The following is a 20,532-nucleotide window of genomic DNA, read 5'->3' as shown; positions in this document are numbered from 1 at the left end:
CAAAGAGAGCAAAACCAGGAGTACAGTATAAAGCAACAGAAATATTATATGATGAAGGTCTAAACTATTTTCAGCAAAACAAAGTTCCAAAATAACTCAAAGGGACTTATGATAACAAAAAAAATAATACTATCCATAACCAAAGAAGAAACTATTGAAATCTGATTGCAGATCAAAGCATGCTTTCCTTCACTTAATTTCCTTTATGAATTTTTTTGTTGTATATGTGATATGTGTCTTTGGCCATGACATGGGGAATATGGCTATATATCACATGAAAGTACTCCGATAACCTATATCAGACAATTTATTACCTCTAGGAGTAGGGGAGAAGGAGGGAGGGTGAGAATATGAATTACAAAATGTCAGAAAACAAATGTCAAAATTTTTTTCTACATGTAATTTAAAAAATCCAGTAATAATAAAAAGAAGCATTAAGATCTGCTTTGTAGCAACATTCTAAAGACTGAGACTTTTTCTATCTGACTCGCTGCTGAAGCCTTCCATATGTGTCTCCACATTAGAATGAGAGCAGAGATTGAATGACTTTTCTATTTGTATCCCCAGCTTTTAACACAGGGCTTTGTACATAACAAGCACTTAATAAATGTCTCATGCATCCACTCTTTAATTCATTCATTCATACCCAACCTCCTCTTAGCTAATAAAGACTGACTTTGTTATTAAGATTAATTTCTGATTATGATGGGAAATTATTGGAAAAGCTGAAATTTCTTACTCCTTTAGCAACTTATCCAATACTTTCAAATAGCATTGGTGATGGTAGCCATTGGGTTAATTTTATTTTTAAGACTGAGTCTCCTTATTTCATCTAAGCTGGAAGTACAGTGACCACTTTTGGTTGACCCTAATCTATTGAAGCATTGAACTGCTCTGTTTCCAATGTGGAATGTTTTAACCTCCTTTAGATAACCTGGGGCTAACCTTTCCTCCCCAGATTCATGCAATATTGGTGCTAGACTCCTACTACAGGTCAGAACTCCTGACCTCAAGAGGTCCATCAACTTCAGCCTCTGCAGTAGCAAGTACTACAGTATGTGCCTGGCTTTCCATGATGCCTTTAGCCTCAACTAACTGATTCAGTAATAATAATTCCTTATTGTCCATAAACCCTTTTTAGAAGTCAGTAGTGTAGGTAATATAGACTCTTCAAGTCAAAAACTAACTCATGAGTCTCAATTACCTGGGCAATGGGCAGAATCCATATTTTTTCAATTGCCTATTGTGAAGGGCAATGTCTGTAGTTCAATTCTACTATATACATTTCAGGTAGGATAGTTCTCAACTAAATTATCAGAAAGCTGGATAATAAATGGTTCCATTAATTCATCTACTCCAGAGGAAAACCTGATGCCTTTAAGAGAAAATGAGAGTAGGGTCAGCTTGGTTGCTGGGTGGAGTGAGAGCTGGGCCCAGACACAAGGGTTACTGGGTATAAATCTAGTCTCAGGTACTCCATAGCTGTGCAACACTGGGCAAGTCACCTAACCCTAATTGCTTAGCCCATACACTCTTCTGCCTTGGAACCAACACTTAATAAAGGTTTTAGAAAAAGAGAACAAATGACTAGAAAACTTCAGAAACTATGACTGTAGAGCATAAACCTCTAATATTTTGTTGATATACTAGGTTCTCTACCTTATCACTCATTAAAGAAAAAGTAAATGACCAGGCTGAAACCTTTATAGTTAGTAAAATTGCCTCTAAGCAGTTTTTTTTTACACTTAATTTATTTATGGAGTTCACTTGCAATTTCTTCTAAATCAAAAGATAGAAAAAAATTGAAGGAAGTAATCAACTTTAAGAGACATGTACTACTTTGGCTCTGTAAGAGACTCAAAGATTTTGTTAAATATTCATGATTTTGTGCTTCCCTTAAAAAGCACACCTTGAGCTGTACTTGGGTCAAGTGAAACTCCATTGTCTGTTCACTTCAGGTTTTATCAAGGTGAACCACAAAGTACATTGCCTACTTTGGGCATGTGAAAAGTGATTGGCTTGTCCTGTTGATCCCAAGTTACATTACCCCTTGCTGAGTCTATAGGAAATCATGATGTCAAAGAATTCTTTAAGAAGATTATCATATCTTATTCTGTAAAAATTTTATAGTTATGGAATTTCCATGTTTGAAAGTATAAAAGTGTATCTGTTTAGTACATTTTCAAGATCAAGCATGATAACAATAGAATAATTTAGAAATGGAAATAATCAGAATTCTTATGAATATAGTAGTATAGTTTTATACAAAATAGGAAAATAATTCAAAAGTCATCTGACTATTAATATAATGATATTTTTGTTGGTTCCTTGAATGCCTACATATTTCTTTGGTTCCCTAAGGGGCTTTACAATTTATCATAATTTTGGGGTATTTTATAATGTAATAAATCAAAGTCTTGGTAATAGTTCTTGTTTTTTCTTATCATATTGTTCTCTGTAGGATTTTGTATTAAAATCAATTTCTAAAATGTTCTTGTCAATAGTATTTTATTCATACAATAAAACATGTAAAATACACATGTAACTCTAAAGAAAAAGATGGATGGCTTGAGATCTTCATGGGCAATGAGATGGCTCATGTAGGGAAATCATGAATTCACCAAAGTATGAGTAGAATTTCAAAATAGGATGATGTTGTAGACTAACCATTTCTTCAAAAATACATGTTTGGAACTAACAGAAATAACAGAAACAAAATATTAGTTTGGAAAAGTCTCAACAATGGTTTCTCTGTAAATGCTGCTTTCAGATTTTGAAAGATATATGATGACCTTGATATATGTATTACTATTAATGACACAGAACATGACTTACCTATGCAGACTGATATCTGTTCAATTCCTGTTTGTATACTTTGTAAGTCTTCCACAATGATACACCCAATATGATGGAGCCTTATCTCCAGATCTCTTGAGATTACTCAGATATCAACTGAGTATGACATGTAGGCTATCCAACAGTTATTCCCTACTTTTGCTCGAAGATCCATCTATCTTTTTTCATTCATACATCTCTTTGATGCTATATTTTATATCTTTTATATCACTTCTTCCATGGGATTCTAGGTTGATTGTAGTTTACTTATGGCCACAATATACCTCTCCTTTGGCCTTTGGGTAACCTATGATTTTCATTCTTCAGAGACTTTGATAGTTTATGACTTAAACATATGTAGCATCACAGTTAGGATATTTGGTAAAAAGATAAACTTTTGTTTTATGGTGAAATATTGAGTTAGTAAGAGCACTGTGAAGTTTTATAAGGGCAAATCAATTTGTTTTCATCCACCAGGTCTGTTCAAAATTTATATTCAAATGTTGCTTGGTGTTACAGTGGATAGAGGACAGAATATGGAATCAGGAAAATATGTCAAATTCTGCCTCAGACTCTTACCTGTTTTATGACCTTGGGCATGTCACTTGACCTCTGCCTGCCTCAGTTTCATCAAATGGAAAAATGGAAAAAATAATACCAGCTGCCTTGTAGGATTATTGAAAGGATAAAGTGATATAATGCTTATAATGTGTTTTGCAAACTTTAGAGCACTATATAAATGTGAGCTATGACCATTGGCTACATGGAGCTTACAATACTCCCAAGTATGGTCCAAGGTAGATCAAAATGTAATCATGAAATATTTAAGAAAATAAATAAAAACAACGCAAGACAGAAAATACTGCATTTTAAAACAAATCAATATGCAACCCCCAGGGATTCTTAAGCGTGGCTTAATTGCCCCCGTTCCTATTTCAGTTTGGCACCATTGTTCTTTATAATGAGCATCTTTTATCTATGGGATGTATAGTTAAGATGAACTCCTTGATATTCTATCAATCAAAAATATTATAATAAAAATAATTTATCTTTTGTAGAACTTTAACTACTATTTGACCTTTGTTGACATGACTTCACAGTAGATTTTGAATCATTTCCTTGCTAAAACTTTTAGTGAGACATTGCTAAGAGTTGTCATCAAAAAAAGATGGTCAATTGATGGATATGCCTTAAGTTTCTAGATGTTTTTTTTTCCTTTTTGCCACTCCCAAAAGAGTTGCTATAAATATTTTTGTATATATAATCCCCTTTCTTCTTTCTCAAGTCTCTTCTGGGTATAGACTTAGCAGTAGAATAGCTGCATTAAAGGGCAAGCACAGTTTAGTAACTTTTTTTAAACACAGTTCCAAATTCCTTTCAGTTTGTGAAATATTTTAGATGTAATATATAGTATTATTATTTTAATATTTATATCAAAGAGGTGTAAGCTAAAGCTGGGATGATGGTAAGAGTGGGTGAAGACTGAGTCTTGTGTAATAGAAAAATGCTAGACCTAGAAATAAGAGAGCACAGGATTCAAACAAAGGTTTAACCTTTACTAGTTTTATGACTACTAGCCAGTAACAACCTTGTAAGCCTTAGTTTCACCATCTGTTAATAGGACATAATTACACCTGAAGTATTTACCTAACAAGGTTCTTGTGAGGATCAAATAATATATAGACTATATAATATGTAATTATGTATATTATATAAACATATTATATATAAAAAGCTGTGCAAAATTTTAAGAGATATGTAAATGCTAATTGTCTACCTTTAATAAAACTCCATTTCTTGAGTGAAAAAGATTAACAGGGTTAAATTTCACAAAAAAGTCTTCTCAACAAAACTTTAGGTAGGCTCATTTAATGTATAGTCTCACAACCAATTTAAATTACATTGTTCTTAAGTTTCATTCTTATCTAAAATGACTTTCCTTTTATTTTGGACATTATTGGGAAAGAATGGATGAGATCACAAAGTCTGAGTAGAATTGACTGGACTCAACTGCTTGAGATGTTGAACATTTACTTATTCACTGTTTTCATGGAGTATGAGTGGTCTTGCCAAAGAACTCCAAGTTTTGTTCTGTTCAGGCAGTGCTAAGTGTTTTCAAGATAAGCTTTAAAGAAATATGAACACAACATTCATGAATCCCTTCAGAAATCATCCTTTTTATGCCAGTTTTCTTATTCCACTTGGAACAGAGGTGTGCTTTTGCTGTCTAAATCTAAGCCTGTTATCTGCCCTGACTGAAAGAGCTTTAGGTCATTTTGTCACATCAGATCTGCATGCTTTTTATAAATGTATCTGTAGAGTGAGCATATCTTGAAGGTGAAGAGAGAGAGGAAGGTCTTCATACAATACAGGATAATACTAGAGCCCTGTGAAAGAAACTTATCATGGTACTTGTATGCTGCTTGATTTTCATTTAATAAATATTGACTGATCGTATTGTGCCAACCTATTCTAATAGCCAAAATTAGTGTTGATTGGAATTGAAGCAGACTACAATGAATGGTGGAAATGGTAGGAACTGCTATATTATTAATATGATACCGTGTGATACAGAATATATGTGTGATAAAGATGTATTTGTATTTGTAGAACCTGGTATACAGTACTTGACTCTTTAATATGATCTGCTATTTAGCCCACATTTGTGGAAAATAGAAGAGCTATTGCCAATACTGCATGTAGTCTAACTAGGAGGAGGTTTAGATCAGGTCAAAACCACCAAGATTAAGAGATATTAAAAATCGTTTCTATCTGTAATTGGAAAAAAAATAATAAACTTTTTTCTTAAAGCTTCAGTCTTCAAGAGGGCAATTAGGGTAAAATTCTATTGCAGCCCTTCAAATATCTCCATTTGTGGATATTGGTCTAATTTAAGAATTAACCTCCCCAAATAATTCTTAAGAGGGTATCTTAACTTATACTCACCAACTCACACTTACATTCTTCACCAAATTTTGGCTACACAAAAGACCATCATAAAGAGGGAATATCGGGTAATCCCGTTTATCCAAGCAAAACAGAAAACACAAATCTGAAGTTCTATTGCTTAGGACATACCCCTCCAAAATTAAATAAAAACTAAACCCTTCGTTTGACTGATATTAGAGCTCAGCTAGATTTAGTGGAGAAGAAATTATGTCATCCTGGGGAGATTCTCCTCTCAACAGTCTAGAATTGTGAACTTTAGACATTAAGAAATATGACTGCATTCCTCTTATACATACATGGGTAAGGTTCTACAGCGTCCAAACCACTTTTCAAAAGTTTATGTCTCGACTATTTCCTTGGAGTTTCTCTCCCCACAATTCAATCAGTTAATCAACATTTATTATTTATATATTATTATTACCAAGCACAATGTCTCTGAAGTCTCTGCTGTACACTTAAACTAAGTCCTTTAATCAGGTATTCAGTGTTTCATTTAGCATTCAGCTAACTCAGAAGTCACAATTTTCACTACACCATGGCACAAAATACAGGGCTGTCAAAAGAGGCTTACAGGAAAGCAAGGTTATATACCCACATTTTCATGGGGAATCATTATCATCTTCATCATCGTCAATCAGTAAAAACATATTTATTAAGCACCAACTCTGTCAGGAACTCTGATAGATTCTGGAAATAAGGAAAGGACTTAGACCTATGATTTCATTGGTATAGAGAAATCTCATGTATTTCCTTTTCAATTCAGGTCAGCACTTTTTTTCTGAAATTATAATCCTAGAGGATTTACCCAGGAACGAAGAGTATATTTCAGAAATGGGACTTGAAATCAGGTTTTCTAAGTTTCAAGTTTAGGTTAGTAACTACTTGTTGATAGGTTGCAAGTGAAAATTTCCAATCTCCTCAGTGGTTAGTTCCCTTTCTCTCCCAGAGTTACTTTTTATATACTTGCTTTTAGTTACTAATGTTTATTTTTGGATTCCCTTTATTTCAAAACAAACTTTTATTTTGCATGTCTTTGTATTTGTAGAAACTGGTACAGCACTTGACTGTTTAAACATTGTTTGATGGATATTTGCATTTGAAGTGAATTTAGCAATTCATTATTGAAGAGTTGTATAGATTTCTGGATGTATCCTACAGGAAATAGTGTGTAAACTGGCCAATTAGAAGCCTTCTTATGGGTGATTATGTTTAGACAATATTTTCTCAATCTTCATCATAGCTGTTACCAAGAAAACTTTAGGAAGCAGCTTATGATAGTCTTAGGTCCACGTGGAAGACATAACAAAGAAGTTGTCCAATAGATAGTTAGTTTGTTTTGAAGCCTAATTACTATGTTGAAGACATAATTTATCTGTATGATTCCTAAAATATATACTGGCCTTTAGGATTGCATTTTTAACTTATTTTTTCTATTACTGTACCATTATTTAAAAGTATATCTTTGTCTGCACAATGTCTTACACAAATTAGGTACTTAATAAATGCTTTTCTTTTTTATTATCAGGGTATAAAATCTAATGTATTTGAGTTCTCAAATCACAGGGACAAAAGGAAGTCAGAGCTATTCAATTTTGGTTTTGTTTCTGTTTTCTCTGCTAAGGGGAATGATGTTTGGATTTCTAAGGACAGAATCAAAATGACTACTAGGAAATTGTTACCCAAAGTAAATGGGAAGACAGAAGCAACCTGTCATTGATGAGCTTGTAATTCCTAAGTTCCTGATAAATATGGCAGATTTGTTTTTTTTTTTAACAACTTTCAGTTACCTTTGAAAGATCTTGAAGAACTTAAGAGGTGTCATAATATCAAAGAAGTAAAATTAAAACTTTTCTAATTTTCAAAAGGAATATGCCAATGAAGATGAGAGGCAATGAGACATAGTAGAAAGGATGCTGGTTCTGAAGCCAGAAATTCTGGGTTTGAATTCCAAATTCTGCCTCTAGTTGTGTAACTTTGGAGAAGTAAATTGACAATTTTGGGCTTCAAATTACTCATTTACAAAATAAAATATTAGAGCAGATGACTTTAAAAGCCTTTTTCAGCTATTGAAAAGTTTCTTCATTTGATGGTTAAAGGACAAATAGAGAAGGAAACACTGATCCATATAGATTTTTGTCACAAATACATCATGCTAGACATAGATAATTTCATTGTTTTTGACAAGGTAACAGTCACATCAGATATTATTCACCTAGATTTTAGCAAAATGTAATTCTTATGCAAAAAAGAAATGTAAATTTGATAAGAATAAAGTCATATGCATTTTGAACAAATTAAACTGATTTAACTAAGAGCAATCAATAATGGCTCTCTATTGGCTTGAAAGGAGGAGTACTGCAGTAATCTGTGATTAGCCTTGAGTTATTTAACATTTTAATCAATAAATTAGAGAATAGAATAGATGTATGCATGCTGTATTGACTGATGACAAAAAGCTGGGAAGAATAGTTAATGTATGACAAAACTAAGGACATAAACTTATCCTGTTAGTTTAGAACAACATCTAATCTAATAAAATGTAATATATGAGTAAAAATAAAAAGATTTACACTTGGAGAGTTCAAATCAACTTTATAAATACAAATAAAAGAACAATATCTAGATAGTAGTCTGTCTAAAAAGACCTGTAGTTTTTAAGAGACTGTGAACTCAATAGGTATCAACTGAATATTATGACACCATAGTACCAAGGTGTTAACTGTTATTGTATTCTAACCTAGTTAGTTGTGTTTAATTCTAGGTTTCATTTTAGGAAGGATATTGATGAGCAGGAGAGCATTCACAGGAGAGCATAATAAAGGGACTGGAGACCACACTACATAAAGTTTTGTTGAAGGAATTGGAAATATTTGGTCAGGAAAAGAAAAAAAATCAGAAGTAAGATTTTTTTTAAGTGCTTAGTGGACTATCATGTGGAAGAGGGATTAGAGGGGTTCTTTTTTGCCTCAAAGAGTAGAATTAGGATGGGATGCTCCAAAGGATCAAATTTAGACTATGTAAAGAAAAGTATTATTATAATTAGACTACTCTGGAAGGAGAAGGTCACAAGACCACAGATTTAGGGAAAGAAGGAATATTAGAGGCCATCTAAATCAAAATTTAAAATCAAATGGAAATGGGAGCCACTGATATATCTTCTTATATTTTTTTCCTTTTCAGATTACTTGTAGATACAATTTTTAATAATCATTTTCTATATTTTGTGATCTATATTCTCTCTTTCCATTCTTCTCCTTGCCCCTCCTTGAGATGGCAGGTAATATGATTATTTATAACATAGTTTTAAAACGTAATATTTATCTTTGTTTTAATGGAGCAGCTAAAAAGTATAATGGATAAAGTACAAGACTTAAAATAAGAAAGACTCATCTTCTTGTGTTCATATCTGGCCTCAGACACCTACTAGCTATGGGACTCTGGGCAAATCACTTAACCTTGTTTGCTTCATTTTATCATCTGTAAAATGAGCTGGAGAAAGAAATGGCAAACCATTCCAGTATCTCTGCTAAGAAAATTCCAGATGGGGGAAAAATGGGACATAAATGAAACAATTGAACAACAAATGACTGTATTTTTATTTATTTTGTTAAATATCTCCCTAATTACATTTAATCTGGTTGAGACCTCACTAAGGTGTGTTTGTGGACTGAATGAGGGTCACATATGTCATGTTTGACACTTCTGGTCTAAACCAATCTTCTCATTTTATAGTTGTGGAAACTGAAGCTCGGGGATAGCAAATAACTTGTTATTAATCACACAGCTAATAAATAACAAAGGTGAAGCTTGAATTTAAGTCTTTCTCTGGAGCCAATGCTTTTTCCACCTTGCCAAGCTGCTTCCCAGCAGAAGTACATTGGTCAGGAAGCAAAATTGAGTCTCTGGTGAAAGAAGTGAAGACTCTAGCACTAAGCCACTGCTGCCAAGGAAGATGAAGGAAATGAGGTTTAGGAAGCCTAGTGGGTGACTTGTCCAAGTTGAAATAACTACCAAATATCTGAGACAACATTTGAACACTTTTTTTTAACTTTTACTCTTTTTTGAGCATCCTGTCCACTATACTCCACTGCCACTCAGTCTGAAGATCATCTTGCCAGGGTAAGAGAATATTAGCTGTTCATAGGCACAAACCCACAACTGATTAGCAAAGGAAATTTTGAGTTCTCCTTCACTCGTAGTCTTTAAGAAATGCCTAAATGTCATTTCATTTAGTACCCTTCAAGAGATGAGGGTTGTTTTTCATTTATTAATCTAGATGACTGCTGAAGTCCTTCTGACACTGTGATTATGAAATTGTATTTATTTCCTTTCTAAGCTGCTAAAGAAGATAACTGATGTTAGGGAGTCTGGGACTTTTGTATTGGTACTTTTGTTTAGGTTGATAGTTCTAGTTTTGGGGAATTACAAGCATTTCAAAATCAGAAAAAGAACTGCAATACAGTGGAATGAATATTGGATTTAGATGAGAATTCTAGATTGGCAGCTCATTACTGATGTGATCCTGTTGTTGTTCAGTTATTTTCGACTCTTCACGATCTCATTTGTGGTCTTCTGTGGCAGAGATCCTGGTGTTTTTTGCAATTTCACTCTTTAGCCCACTTTAGAGAGAAGGAAACTGAGGCAAACAGAATTAAGTGACTTGCCCAGGGACCCACAGCTAGTAAGTGTCTGAGGCCAGACTTGAATTCAGAAAGATGAGTCTCCTGACTCCAGGTGTAGCACTTCATCCTACACCATCTGACCTTGTTCAACTCTGGGTTTGCTTTTTATGTATTTATTCATTTATTTTTTAAACCCTTACCTTCTGTCTTACAACACTGTGTATTGGCCCCAAGGCAGAAGAGTGGTAAGGGCTAGGCAATGGGGGTTAAGTGACTTGCCCAGGGTCACACAGCTGGGAAGTGTCTAAGGTCAGATTTAAACCTAGGACCTCCTATTGCTAGACCTGGCTCTCAATCCACTGAGTCACGCAGCTGCCCCCTTATTTTTTTTTTAATGAAGGCATTCAACTAATCTCCAAAGTCCTTTCTAGATCTAAATTTATGATGTTGAATGGGAGTGGGGGAAGGAGGGTTACTGTTTAGAGTGAATTCAAAGGAGGCCAGTCATTGACATTTAGAATTCAGGATGATTTCCTTATTAGAAGTTTGTTATTAAAGCCTCCTTTTCTTCGGTTGAAGATATTTCTCAGAGATCTAGTGGTTAAATAATATCTTCCAGACTTTCAATGCATGTTTGAAAAGTGCCGAGTTGTAACTAGTAATTTTGGCATCTGGGGAAATTCAATGGAGAAGAGGGAAACCTCAGGGCATTATAAGAACAATGGAAGAACTCACCTGGGGTGTAGCTGAAACTGAAGAATAAGCATGACATCTTGTAGCTCCCTATTTTTACTGATCATTTACACCAAATAGGTGGTAAGTTCAGTTGTTCTATCTATAGGAGTATAAATAATGTTTGCCTCTAAATTTTGCTCCCTAGATCAAAGCTTCTAGTCACACCTCTCTCCCCTAGTTATGTTTTGGCAATGTGATGCAAAAGAAAATGGGCAAAGAGAAGCTTTATTTTTCTCCTCATTAGGTGTTATTTGGTCAAATCTCTTAATTGTGTTTTCTAGTGTGCCTTTAGGAATCTCTATACCTCTTCAAAAGTGTCTAAGCTTTTCTCATAATTTATATTTCTAGTCTTCAATTTTATCCAGAGCTTCCTATTAGTAAAAAAAAAAATTGTCCCTAAGACATTTTAGCCATGGAAAGGGAACATCCCAAGGAAGGACTAAAATCCCAAATGCTATTAAGCAAATCTACTCTTTTGCTAGGATCTGTTCATCTGCTACATATGAGAATAAGTTAGCAGAGCCTGTATCATATTGAAATAGAGACTGATTGGTTGTATAGGCTCTAGCCTGACTGATAGAGATGTTGGAAAGATGCCTGAGTGATGCTGTGCCATTGTAGGCTACATCACTAATCTATAATTTATATATTTACTATAATTAGAATGACCTATACAGTCATACATATAAAGAAATCCTTATTTTACAAAGATGTGTGCATATATATACATATATATATATATTGATTTATTTCTCTTAAGTAAAGAACTCTTCATGATTGCTCCGTAAAAGTCAGTGTTATGTTTTAGCATGATTATATGACTGGGTTATTTATGTTTGTATCCTTAGCACCCAGCACGATGCCTTTCGTGTTTCAAATAGAAAATAAGTGCTTGTGAATGGATTCCAAGATGTCACATCTTAGTTGGTTTGGTTTGCAGCATTATGAAATCACATTCAACTGATTTTCATTGTAAGCTTTTTGCCCTTCATAGAAGATGACAATGCTGAGAAATCACTATCAGTGTCTGTTCTTTGAGTTACTCTTCCAGCAAGGACATAGGTTCTTCACTCAATTTCTTTTGTAATCCAAAATTTCTATTTCTGGAGAGGGTAAGGACATTAAAAAAAAAAAAAACATATCTACGACTGGTTAGTGATAGAGGAATACGTGACCATGATGTTAGGTGCCTGAAAAGCTGATAAAAAACCTGGCTTTCAAGTCGAGTCAAAATTTCATTAAATGCTTACTTTGTGCCAAGAATTGTGCTTAACATTATGGATTTAAAAAAAAGATAGAAATCATTCCCCCCTTCAAGGAGCTCACATTCTAATGGGAGAGACAGTAGATAAACAACTATATAACCATTTGGACATGTAGCAGATATATGTAATAACACATCTAGCTAGTTAACTCCACACACACATATTCATACATATATGCATATATACCTAAAAATAAATACAGAGTAAAATAGAGGTTATCTCAGAAGGAAAGTTCTGGCATTAAAAGGAACTGAGAAAGATTTCTTATAGAAGATGACATTTATCTGACACTTGAAAGAGCCCCGGGGAAACGAGAAGGTAATGGTGAGAAGGGAGAGCATTCCAGGCATGGGAGACAGCCAGAAAAAATGCATGAGTTGGCAGATAAAGAATCTTCTCTAAGGCCAATGTCACTGGACTGTAAAGTATAAGATGCTTTAAAAGCCAAGTGGAGGAGTTCAGATTTGACCCTTACGGTAATACGAAGCCTCTAGTGTTGATGGAGTTGGGGGTGGGAGTGGGGAAACAGAGAAGTATGGTCACACTTGCTCATTAGGGATATCAATTTGGCTGTTGACTCAAGAATAGGCAGGAGTGGAAGAGACTTGTGACACAGAGATGACCCAGAAGGCTAATCCAGGTGTAAGATAATAAGAACCTCCACTAGATTGATGGTGAGGTCAGAAGAAGAAAGGGATATATATGAAAGGTATTACCAGCACCTGACAACAGCTTGGATATGTTGAATGAGAAAGTGTTGAGGATGGCACCTAGGTTGCCAGCCTCCATAAATGGGAGGGTTATGGTAACTTCAACAATAATAGGGAAGTTTGGGAGGATAGTGGTGCCCTAAAAAACAGAGAAAATTTGGGGAGAAAGATGAGTTCAGTTTGGACTTGGTCTTTAATAGCATTTTACTTTTAACCAAATAATAAAGGGTCCATTGAGCCCTTTAATAGGAAATTTCATACTCAATGATTTTAGAGGGATGGACTATAGGTTATTTGGATATAGCCAATAATAATAACAACAACATTTAAATGGCACTTTAAGGTCGGCCATTTAGTTAGCTAATAGCACATAACACCCTAAATATGACTTTCACAAAAAGCTACAGGTACTATAAGACATTTGGTCTATATATAAGGCCAAAAAAATTTCAAATCATTCAAATTATAAATTCTTGCCACATTGGAATTCTGAAAAACAATGAGACATTTATCTGAAAATTTTTAGTCTATATCATTTTATTTGGTACAATTTTCTCTCCATTTAGTTAGTATTCTACTCTTCTCTGATTCCTTTCCCTTTCTATCTTAAAAATAATTAAATACTTCAAATTTTTATTTTTATTGACCTTCCCTCTTCCAATGCAAAGCATAATAGCACAACTTCTATTTGCCTTAATTAATGGTGTTAGGGGTCCCTAAAATTATAGGGATAATTGTTTCTAAAAAATTGGTAATCTTGGTTGCCTCTAAAAATCATTATCTGCAGACCAACCATCTGGCAATAAGGTTTATTTTATTATATATATATATATATATATATTTATACATATGTTTGTGTGTTTAGAAAATTGTATGATACCATAAGTTATATAGCTAAAGATATATGTATATATATTTACATATATTAATTAATAACAATATATATAAATTAATAACTCAATTGATCTTTACAATGAGCCTGTTAAATAGGTGTTATTATTATTATTATTTCAAAGAGAGAAAACTGAGGGTTAAAGTAAACAAATAACCACCAAATTTCCACAGGTCCTAAGAATCTGAGGCAGGATTCAAACTTAGGGTCAGAATACCACTTAGTTCCCAAGGTTGTATGGGTAGTCCCCTTCATTAAATGTTAGAATATCAGGAGTTGATGTAATAAAAAGTTCAAAGAATAAGCTGCTTGGCTTTCAGAATTTTGTTTCTCACTCCCATTCTTGGTATCCTTATACTTTATTTTAACTAATAATAATAATAATAATACATCATTGTTTTTTTCTGAACATTGACCATAGAAGAAGTGTCTTCTCAGAAATGCTGACTCTGAGTTCTAATGGTTAATTTATTCTTCAAAGATCAAAAATTGTGTTTTATTCAGTTAGCAAAAAATAGGGAGAGAGGAGATTATGTGTTCTAAAACTGGCTCTGCCAAAAACTGCACGAACCTGAGGAATTTCATTTAATTCGATTTCATTTGATAAAGATATATTTCAAATGTCATTTGAAAGATACATAGTCACATGTTGTAATGAATTAGTTTTTTAGATGTTTTGCTGATTTTATTGTTCAGTTTTTTCAGTCATGTCCAACTTTTTGTGATCCCACTTGGGGTTTTCTTGTCAAAGTTCCTGGAATGGTCTGTCATTTCCTTCTCCAGGTCATTTTACAGCTGAAGACACTGAGGCAAACAGGGCTAAGCATCTTGCCCAGAATCACATAGCTAATAATAGTGTCTGAGGCTAGATTTAAATTCAGGCAGATGAGTCTTCCTGATTCCAAGTTCATTGTTCTATTCACTGTGCCACCTAGTTGCCCATGCCATCTAGCATATATACTGATACTCTTTAAGAAAAAAAAAATCTCTTATTTCCACAAATTTTCTTACAAAAAAAATGAGCCTAGTCAATCAAAATCAACAAGTTGGCAAGCCTCATTCTCCACCGATAATTCATGATGTTTTTCCTAAGAGGCAGAAGACATGCCTTACCTTTAAAGGAGAAACTAGATAATGTATTAAAGAAAGTTCAGCAGTCTTTCCAGTTTATTTTCCTTTCTGTGCCACTTTCTGTAATTGTGGTCATTGTGTTAATTATACTTTGTGTTCTACTCTCTTTTCTCTACTTACTTTTTTCATAAATTCTTTGCAACTCTCCTGAATTCTTCTTGTCATTTTCAACCATTTTACATTCACATTACCTTCAATATTATAGTCTTATAGCACAGTTTGTTGAAACATTCCCCATCCAATAGATAGGTAGTAACAGTCAAAATAAATGTCCAGTTTAGTATTATTTTTGAAATCTAATTCTAAATCTTTTTCCAGAATCACTGGTCAAATTTATAGCTCCATAAATGGCATACTAGTGTGTCCATTTTTATACAACTCTTCCAACATTTGTCATTTTATCCTTTGGTTATATTTGGCTACTTGATGAGTATTTTAATCACAATGCATTATGCAAGACACTCAATATACAAAGAGGAAATAAGGCATACTATCTGTTCTTTGGGGTTTGTAACACGAAGCTGGACTGCTTGACATTTAAGATCCCCTCAAGATAGAGAATTCTATGATTGCATAAGTAGATAGAGTGAGATATTTGTAAAGTACTTTGCAAACATTTAAGTGCTATTAATGGCATTACTTCATAATTTGTATTATTATTACTGTCTATTTATTGAGAGACTGTATCAGGGGTATACTAGAGTGGGATCTGCTTGTTAACTTTTCCATGTCAGAATTGGTAGCTTGAAATTCAGCAACTATTACAAATCAGGGCTTGATTTATAGTTTTGTTTATTGTCTTGGCTTAAGAAAGTGAAGGAGAAAACATAATGCAAGTTAAACTTAAGAAGCATGAACTACATACATTTCCTTCATAGCATGATGGACAGTTAGTCTTAGAGTTAAGAAAAGCTTGCTGCAAGACCTTTGTCTGACTCAGCTATGACCCTGCCCTCTCATTGCCTTAGAATGATCTTCATCGCTAACAGGAATCTTTCTCACTAGACATTCCCTACAGCAATGAAATCATAGGTCCACTCTAAAAATGGTATTATTATATTTTTTATTTTCTTATTTTAGAATGCAAATGAAGGGATAGTTAGTTGATTCAAAGGATAGGGAGCCAGAACTGGAGACTGAAGGTCCTGGGTTCAAATATGAGTTCAGACATTTCCAAACTGTGAGACTCTGGGCAAGTCACTTAACCCCAGTTGCTTAGAAACATTTACTACTTTTCTGCCCTCAACTGATACTGATTATTGATTTTATGACAGAAGGTAAGGGTTTAAGAAAAAATAAAATAAAATACAGATTTTAAATGGTGGTTTACATCATGTTCTTAATTTTAGAATCATAATCATTTAACCCTTTCGAGGATTACTTTTTACATTTTTTGATTTTTTTTCTTATAAGTGTACACATTCGTAATTTCTTTCAAATCCACCTCTTTTCTCCATATTGCTTCTTGTATCTATGCCGTGGCTGTATATACCTCTACTTACCACCAGCTTTGTGAATTAGGAGTGCCTATTGTGGTGTGATGGTAAAGCCATCATGAAGTTCTTCCTTGAAGATCACTACCACTGACTCACTATTCCTGAAATTCCATAACTAGTTCATTTGCCTTTGGCTTCAGAATAGATTTATTTATAAAATGCAAATATTCTTGGGAAAAGAAGCTCTTTAATCCTCATTTGTCATTGAAATCTTGGTATGAATAAAATGATCACATCCTACTCATTTGGAGATGAGATCATCAGGGATCAATTAATCCAACCATTTTACAGATGAGAAAAATGAGGCTCAGAGAGATAGGAGACGAGTCTAATATCATATTGACCTAATAAGTGGTAAAGCTAGAATTCACACCAAGATCATCTCCCCTCCAATTTAGCACTCTTCCTGAATAGTGGGTGGCCTGCCTCATCAAGATGTTTTCATGGAAGGGGATGGGGGGGGAGAGAACATTGTGCCCCTGAGGAAGAGGAAAGCAAAAGTGGGTGCTACTAAGGGGAGGAAAAGACACAGTGAGGAAAAATGATGAATGTTAGAGACAAATAGTGCCTACTTCATTTTGTCCAGCACTGTCCCTATCTTTAGCTACCTTTAATAGCCAAATAATGGGCCTTTTTGGATTAGACTTTTCTGTTTCGATTTAATTAAGCTAGTAACTCGATCAAAAACATCAATGAAACTTGGACTTTACATTCCCTGATGATCACATATGTTAGGTAAATAAGTATTATCTTTTAATAATAAGCTAGAGTATAAAGTACTTTTGGTTTTTGTTTTTACTCTGTCACTGGGATTCTTTTGCCTGTTTTCCAATGTGTAATGCATATATTTTATTTGATTTCTAGTATTCTCTGTGTATATTTTTTATTATGTCTTCAAGTTTTTTCAGACCGTGTATTTATATACATCAACAGTTTCTGTTTAAAATTGTAAGCCTATAGAGCAGAAGCATTGTGTCTATTTAATCATCTTAAGTATTATATACTCAGTAGTGAACAATGCACAGGTGGGTACCTAATGAATGTTTTCCAAAAATGAGCTAAAAGGAAGCTTGATTCCATTTGACTTGAGTGCTTTTCAAAAGCAGAAGCATTTTAGAGACCTGAGGAAAAATGATTGATAACATTTTGGTTTTAGAAAGAGTGAAAGGAAGCTTTGAAATGCTATTGTTTTTCTACTACAAATGGAATTGGGAGTTTTGTTAAGGGAATGAAGAGGAAGCAGGAGCTATTAAAAGATACTTAATAGTTCACATTTTGAAAAGAGTAGAACTCATGTATGTGAATGAGTCTGGAGTTATATTTGCAAAGTGAGAGTTTTTACCCAGCTACTGCTTTATTAAAAATATCTTTCTATCTTTCTTTCTATCTGTCTGTCTGTCTGCCTATCTATCTATCTATCTGTCTGTCTGTCTGTCTGACTAAGATTTAATGCCATAATAGGGAAACCATTATTTTTCCTTGTCAAAATGTTAATAAGGCATTGCCATTTCCTTTTCTATGACCATGAGATATATTCAATAACTCACTTCAAGCTAACAGCTAACCACCCTATAACTATCAGACTACAATAAAGGCTAGTCCAGCATAAGCAAAAGGGAATTTGAAACAATATAAGTGACCCACATGATTGCAGGGCCACAAATTTGACATCGAAGATAAAGCTATCCAACTTGTTTGTCTACACTGGACAAATCAATCAGCCAACTCTCTCGTCTTCTTTGGTTTGTTTTGATTGGCAGATGCGGTCTTGTATGAATGTTGAATTTTTCACTGGGAAAAAACCACTAGAATAGGAATTCAGTTCTAACCATACCAAAAAAAAAACTCTTTATGCAATTCTATATTCCTTACGGATTTACTAAAGATATTGCTACATATAAACCCATGAGACTTAATTTACTAGATTCACTAAAATTTCCTGACTGGGTGTGATTTTAAGACTTAAAAAAATCACCTTCTAAGTATACTAAGGTAAGGTTAAGTTTAAACCAAAAAGGATACATGTGTATTTTAAGTCCAGATCTCGAATGAAGAGAAGGAAGTATATCTAGAATAATCCTTTACATTAAAAAATGTAAACTTGCATATGAGAGGTCTGAAGTCTCAGTTATAAAATTAGCCTATGGCAATACATATATACATTCTTTCAACTGAGTATAAATTTGGCTGCCTCCTTCAGTTTTTAGTTAGCTGATTTTTTCTAAAATAATTAATGTAATATCAGTTTAACTGAGAAGGTTGAATCAAATAGGAAATAAAAATTAATAATTGAAATGTTAGGAAACAATTTCCACAATCACAAATGGCCTGGCAGTTCATGAACTTTTATCATTAAAACCTAGAGAAAACTTGTGAAGATTAAGTTTATGAATGATATGATGATTAACATATGTGATTTTCTTGTTATAATTATGTTTTAAAATAAAGTATTATCATTTATAAATGTGTTTTATTTTCTTTCAATGCTTCTATAGCTGTATTTGTTATTATGTGATTTTAAGATTTATCTCATTTTGAAAAATATTTGAGTACAATGAAATCTACGAGATTGTACTGTATTTACAGTTTTTTTTGAACTATAATCATTACATAGTAAATATATATCTTAATGACTAAATCTTGGAATAATGACTAACAGTTTTTTTTTATTTTAACAGCAAAGAGGAATCATTAGAAATATTAGAGGAGAATAATTGTAATAATTCAAGGATTACAGGTATCATTTCTCTTTAATTTCTGATTTAAAATTTTTTCTCATAACCTATAGCAGAGGAGAAAAGTGTTACAAATGTATAATTATGCTCACTTTTCAGATACCTCTCTCCCAACAATTATTTTTTCCCATGAAGATAAAGAAGACACGGGAGCCAGTAGTCAAAATGTAAAAGATGTAAACAGAGCAGATGATGAATCTAGAGAAAAAGAATTAGAGCTGATGGTAAGTATTCTGGTTGCCACAGTGTTACAGGATATGAAACCATTTATGTCTCAAAGATAGCAAAATGTCTCCTTTTCATTAGCATCCACTAATGCAATTTACAAACATGAAAACCTGGTCTGTGCTGTCATTGCATCTCTATCTTGATCAAAAAGACACTTTGATTTCAGGAGTTTGCTTTCAGTCTTTGTAGCCTTAAATTAATTACTTTTATTTCTTATCTCTTTACTAGTGGCTCTAAATAATGGTTTTCAGGAATTATAGATGAAGTAACCCAATATTGATGCCTATTCCTAATCTTCCTGAAAAGTATAAACTCTTCCTTTGTAAAAATGGAGTTGAATGAGATACTCTCTAGGGTCTCTTCCAGCTCTAATAATCTAGAATTCTTTTAGTTTCATGGTATTCCTTTATTTACTTCTTTCTTCATGAGATTGCCAATGGTTTACACTGCTGTAAAGTATTAAATTACCCAGCAGGAACAAGAGAGCCTTTTGCTATAATTTTTTAAATAAGAAACAAATGCTATAGCATCCAATTTAGTATTAAATTTGTTATCATAAATTTCACACTCGGTGAACATTCAATCCATTTAGATTTTTTTTTGATGGTTTAACTTATGTTTTTCATCACAAAGGGAGAAATAGCAGTAAATGAGTCACATAATACAATTTATCCTTCCCAGTGTCTAGTTTGAGCTTAGAGCACTGGAATACATGGATTCATAATAATCTAAGATTAAAATGACTTTTGCCTCTTCAAGTGTCAGTGCTGAAGCAGGAAAGAAATAAAGCTCATCTCTTTCCCCCTTCCCTCCCCCAAAGCACCACCTTTTCTAGAGTGATATGGAGGATGCATCACAAAAGTATGCAATTTACTTTGCTCCAACTTTAAGTAACTACAAAGTTGTCAGCCATTGTGAGAATTCTCACCAGCTG

General features: G+C 33.5%; 1 protein-coding gene across 1 annotated transcript in view; it reads left to right on the top strand.

The window, feature by feature from the left end:
* PPP1R3A (protein phosphatase 1 regulatory subunit 3A) overlaps positions 1-20,532 on the top strand; it is a 67,361-nt gene that overhangs the window by 43,163 nt on the left and 3,666 nt on the right. Inside the window, exons 2-3 of the mRNA XM_001366999.3 lie at positions 19,314-19,372; positions 19,470-19,594. Of these exons, the coding sequence (XP_001367036.2) occupies positions 19,314-19,372; positions 19,470-19,594 (184 nt within the window). The remainder of the gene's footprint in view (positions 1-19,313; positions 19,373-19,469; positions 19,595-20,532) is intronic.

This window comes from Monodelphis domestica, chromosome 5 (assembly GCF_027887165.1).
Source record: "Monodelphis domestica isolate mMonDom1 chromosome 5, mMonDom1.pri, whole genome shotgun sequence".
In the NCBI taxonomy this organism is placed as follows: domain Eukaryota; kingdom Metazoa; phylum Chordata; class Mammalia; order Didelphimorphia; family Didelphidae; genus Monodelphis; species Monodelphis domestica.
The sequence above is the reverse complement of the archived record's forward strand: the minus strand, read 5'-3'. Positions and strand labels throughout refer to the sequence as shown.